General features: G+C 36.0%; 1 protein-coding gene across 1 annotated transcript; it reads left to right on the top strand.

Annotated features, from left to right (window-relative positions):
- The first annotated feature begins 1,531 nt into the window (after positions 1-1,531).
- On the top strand, positions 1,532-2,488 carry LOC127538250 (olfactory receptor-like protein OLF3). The gene has a single exon (XM_051961911.1). It carries the CDS (start codon positions 1,532-1,534, stop codon positions 2,486-2,488), a length of 957 nt encoding a protein of 318 aa, XP_051817871.1.
- The last annotated feature ends 966 nt before the right edge of the window (positions 2,489-3,454 follow it).

The following is a 3,454-nucleotide window of genomic DNA, read 5'->3' as shown; positions in this document are numbered from 1 at the left end:
ACTTGATATTGTTGATTCTGAAGGAAACTGGGAAGAGCTCAGCCAAATTCCATCATCTTGCCCCACATCCACTGTTTTCAGTACAAAATTAGATAAAAATCACCATTTTAAATAACTGACATTTATATAACACTTTAGTGTTAACCAATCATTTTACATGTTTTTTTCATCTGATTCTCACAACCACCTTGTGAAGTAGTCTTCACTATTTTCCAGATGAGGAAATTGAGAGTTTAAATTGGTCATTGTCATAAAGCTAGTATCAGAGATGGAATTTGAACTCAGGTATGTTGCTCAGTCAGTCAAACTATTTGTTAGGCATTTATTATGTATCTTCTTGGTTTAAATTCAGTACTCTCTGTTATGTCACATTTCCTCTTGCCCTCAGACCAGCAGCATGTCATCTGTATACAGAACACTGTACATGGTTATAACAGAATAGCTTTTTTCTCTACAGCTGCTTTAATCTTATCTTCAAAGAGTTCTTTATCACATTGATGATTATATCTTCCCTTTTATGTAATATTTAATCATAAGCTCTTCTTTTATTCCCTTCTGTATTCAATAAATATGGATAATAATTGGACTCATTTTCTCCATAATATTGATAAAATTATTCTCAATTTAAATGATAGAGGTATTATAGATACCCCTTACACATTAGGAAACTGAAAAGAATTTCTTATAATCAAAAATTAAAGCACTTTGTGAGTCTAGTATCATCACCTTATATAATGCTTTTTCTCTATTCTCATTTCAAGCTGATTCATCAATGCCTAAAAGGATTCTGTTTACTCACTGTGAATGCTATAAAGACAAAAGGTGCATAAATTTTATTTTTGCACAAAGGTCTAATGTCATTTTCTGCATACACTAGAGGCTTAATAAATATGTGTTAAAGTTATTGAAAAGTAAATTTAGCCTTTTCTTTCTTGAAGATTGATAATAGAAGAGGGGAGAGAGGACTTGATATTAGAGTGAAGAAAGTTTTTTTTTTTTTTAATTGGATTATCCAAATATCCTTTTAGATTGGCAGGAAAAAAAATCACTATTAAAAGAAAGATTGAAAATTCATAAGTTAGTGGATGACAGATGAGATCTAAAGTGATGGTGCTGAAGGAGGAAGTTTAAGTGCATTGGTCCAGGTAAAAAGTTAAGTCAGTAATCATGAAATGGAGTGAAACTAATGCTTACAGGGACTAAATTCACAATCACATTTGGAAGAGACTTTCATCTAATCAGTCTAATTTATTCTAATCAATCTCCCTACATAGTGAGGAATCTGTTAGGCAACATTCCTTCAAAATGGTTAACCAGATGATTTGGACACATCCTTATACAGGAGACCAATACTTATTCTATTTCTTCCAACCACATTCTTTTGGAACCCATTAAGCTACTTGTTCCAAACAGAGATATTCAACAAAAAATCCTGGTGCAATAGAAACATACTGCTTTGAAAACCTTGATTTTCAAATTCTCTGATCTCTCCTCTTTCTGCTTCTCCCTGCAGATTGCCTTTCACCATTTAATGGGAAAAGACAATCAGACGTGGGTGAATTCATTCATTCTCCTGGGGCTGTCTAGTGACTTGAAGACCCAGATCTTGCTCTTTGTTCTTTTCCTGTCCATTTACCTTCTGACTTTATTTGGAAACATCCTAATCATCATTCTCATCAGGCTGGATTCCAGGCTGCATACTCCCATGTACTTCTTCCTCACCAACCTCAACCTTGTTGATGTCTCATATGCTACAAGTATTGTCCCCCAGATGCTGGCACACTTCCTGGAAGAAGAGAAAACAATTCCACGTGTGAGCTGTGCTGCCCAACTGTTTTTCTCTCTGGGTCTAGGGGGGATTGAATTTGTTTTGTTGGCAACAATGGCCTATGACCGCTATGTAGCAGTTTGTAACCCTCTGCGTTATTCAGCCATCATGCATGTGGGCCTGTGTACCAAGCTAGTAGCTGCCTCCTGGGTCAGTGGTTCCCTGAACTCTCTCATGCAGACTGCCATCACCTTCCAACTTCCCATGTGCACAAATCATGTCATTGATCACATATCATGTGAGCTCTTAGCTATAGTCAGATTGGCCTGTGTGGACACATCTTCCAATGAGGTGGCAATTATGGCTTCTAGTATTATCCTACTCATGACCCCGTTCTCGCTGGTCCTGCTGTCCTATATCAAGATCATCTCCACTATCCTGAAGATTCAATCCACAGAGGGAAGAAAGAAAGCCTTTCAAACTTGTGCTTCCCACCTGACAGTGGTGACTCTGTGCTATGGAATGACCATTTTCACTTACATTCAGCCCCACTCAACCCCCAATATCCTTCAGGAGAAGATGATCTCACTGTTCTATGCCCTTTTAATACCCATGCTGAATCCTCTAATTTATAGTGTGAGGAATAAGGAAGTGAAGGGAGCCTGGCAGAAGCTGCTTGGGCAATTCTATGAATTAAAGTCAAAGCTGACTTCTTCGTGAGTCACACAAGGAGACAGCTACATCTATAAATTTTCCTAAGATTTAAAGATTCAAAACTGGCCAGCACTACCCACATCACTTTCCTCCTTTGTAACTATATCAAAACTCTTAATTGAGTTTTATATAGAAAGTAAGAGCAAGAGATGAGACACTGAGTACTAGACACACTTAGAGGGACAAACTTCCCAAATTTGCTTCACTTTTATTTGTGACATTCTACATAATCTAAAAAACAAATCCTATTTCATCATTTAATTTGCCACATTTTTCATGTTCATCCATATCTTTAAATGAACTATTTCCTTTTAAAACAAAGTATTTTTATATTAGAAGAATCACTCAGAAAAATTGCATATGAAGTTCTAGCATAATGCAGTAAAACTGTCAATTTGTTTAATGCCAGGGAAGAAAAGTCTTACAGTTACAATTAAGAGTAATGCTTATTCATAGTTTTATGCATTGTGGACACCCTGGCAACATCTATGTCAAATAAACAGCTATGTGAATTAATTTAGTGAGAAAGGAAGAGGAAGAATAAGACCATTTATTCATTTAGAGCTTATGTAACTGTGCAGACCTTTATTTTCCAAATACTTTTTTTTTTTTAAGATACATTTCTAAAGGGAAGTAAGGGATCAGAATGGCTGAAGAAACTTTCTCTGACTCTGTGTGTGTGTGTAATTGTATAAATAAGCTTAAACCAGTCTAAGGAATCAATTGTCCCAAATGTGTCTGAAGCTTTGGTTATAAAACAGTTTGAGCCAGAAGAAAATCAGTGCAGCTACTTTAAAGGCAAAACAAGCCTATGATATATACAAAACATCTATACCTGTAATGCCGGAGAAACTGAGGCAGGAGAGAGATTAGAGAGTTTTTAATATTTTATTAATGGGAGAGTAAGATTGACTGGACAGGACTCTCATCTCAAATTATCCAGTCAGACAGAGATAAAGATATACTGGGACC

This window comes from Antechinus flavipes, chromosome 5, assembly GCF_016432865.1.
Source record: "Antechinus flavipes isolate AdamAnt ecotype Samford, QLD, Australia chromosome 5, AdamAnt_v2, whole genome shotgun sequence".
Lineage (NCBI taxonomy): Eukaryota > Metazoa > Chordata > Mammalia > Dasyuromorphia > Dasyuridae > Antechinus > Antechinus flavipes.
This window is presented reverse-complemented; position numbering and strand designations above follow the sequence as displayed.

Bases quoted from the DNA above. Each gene is read 5' to 3' on its own strand.
- LOC127538250 (XM_051961911.1), top strand. From the start codon at position 1,532: ATGGGAAAAGACAATCAGACGTGGGTGAATTCATTCATTCTCCTGGGG.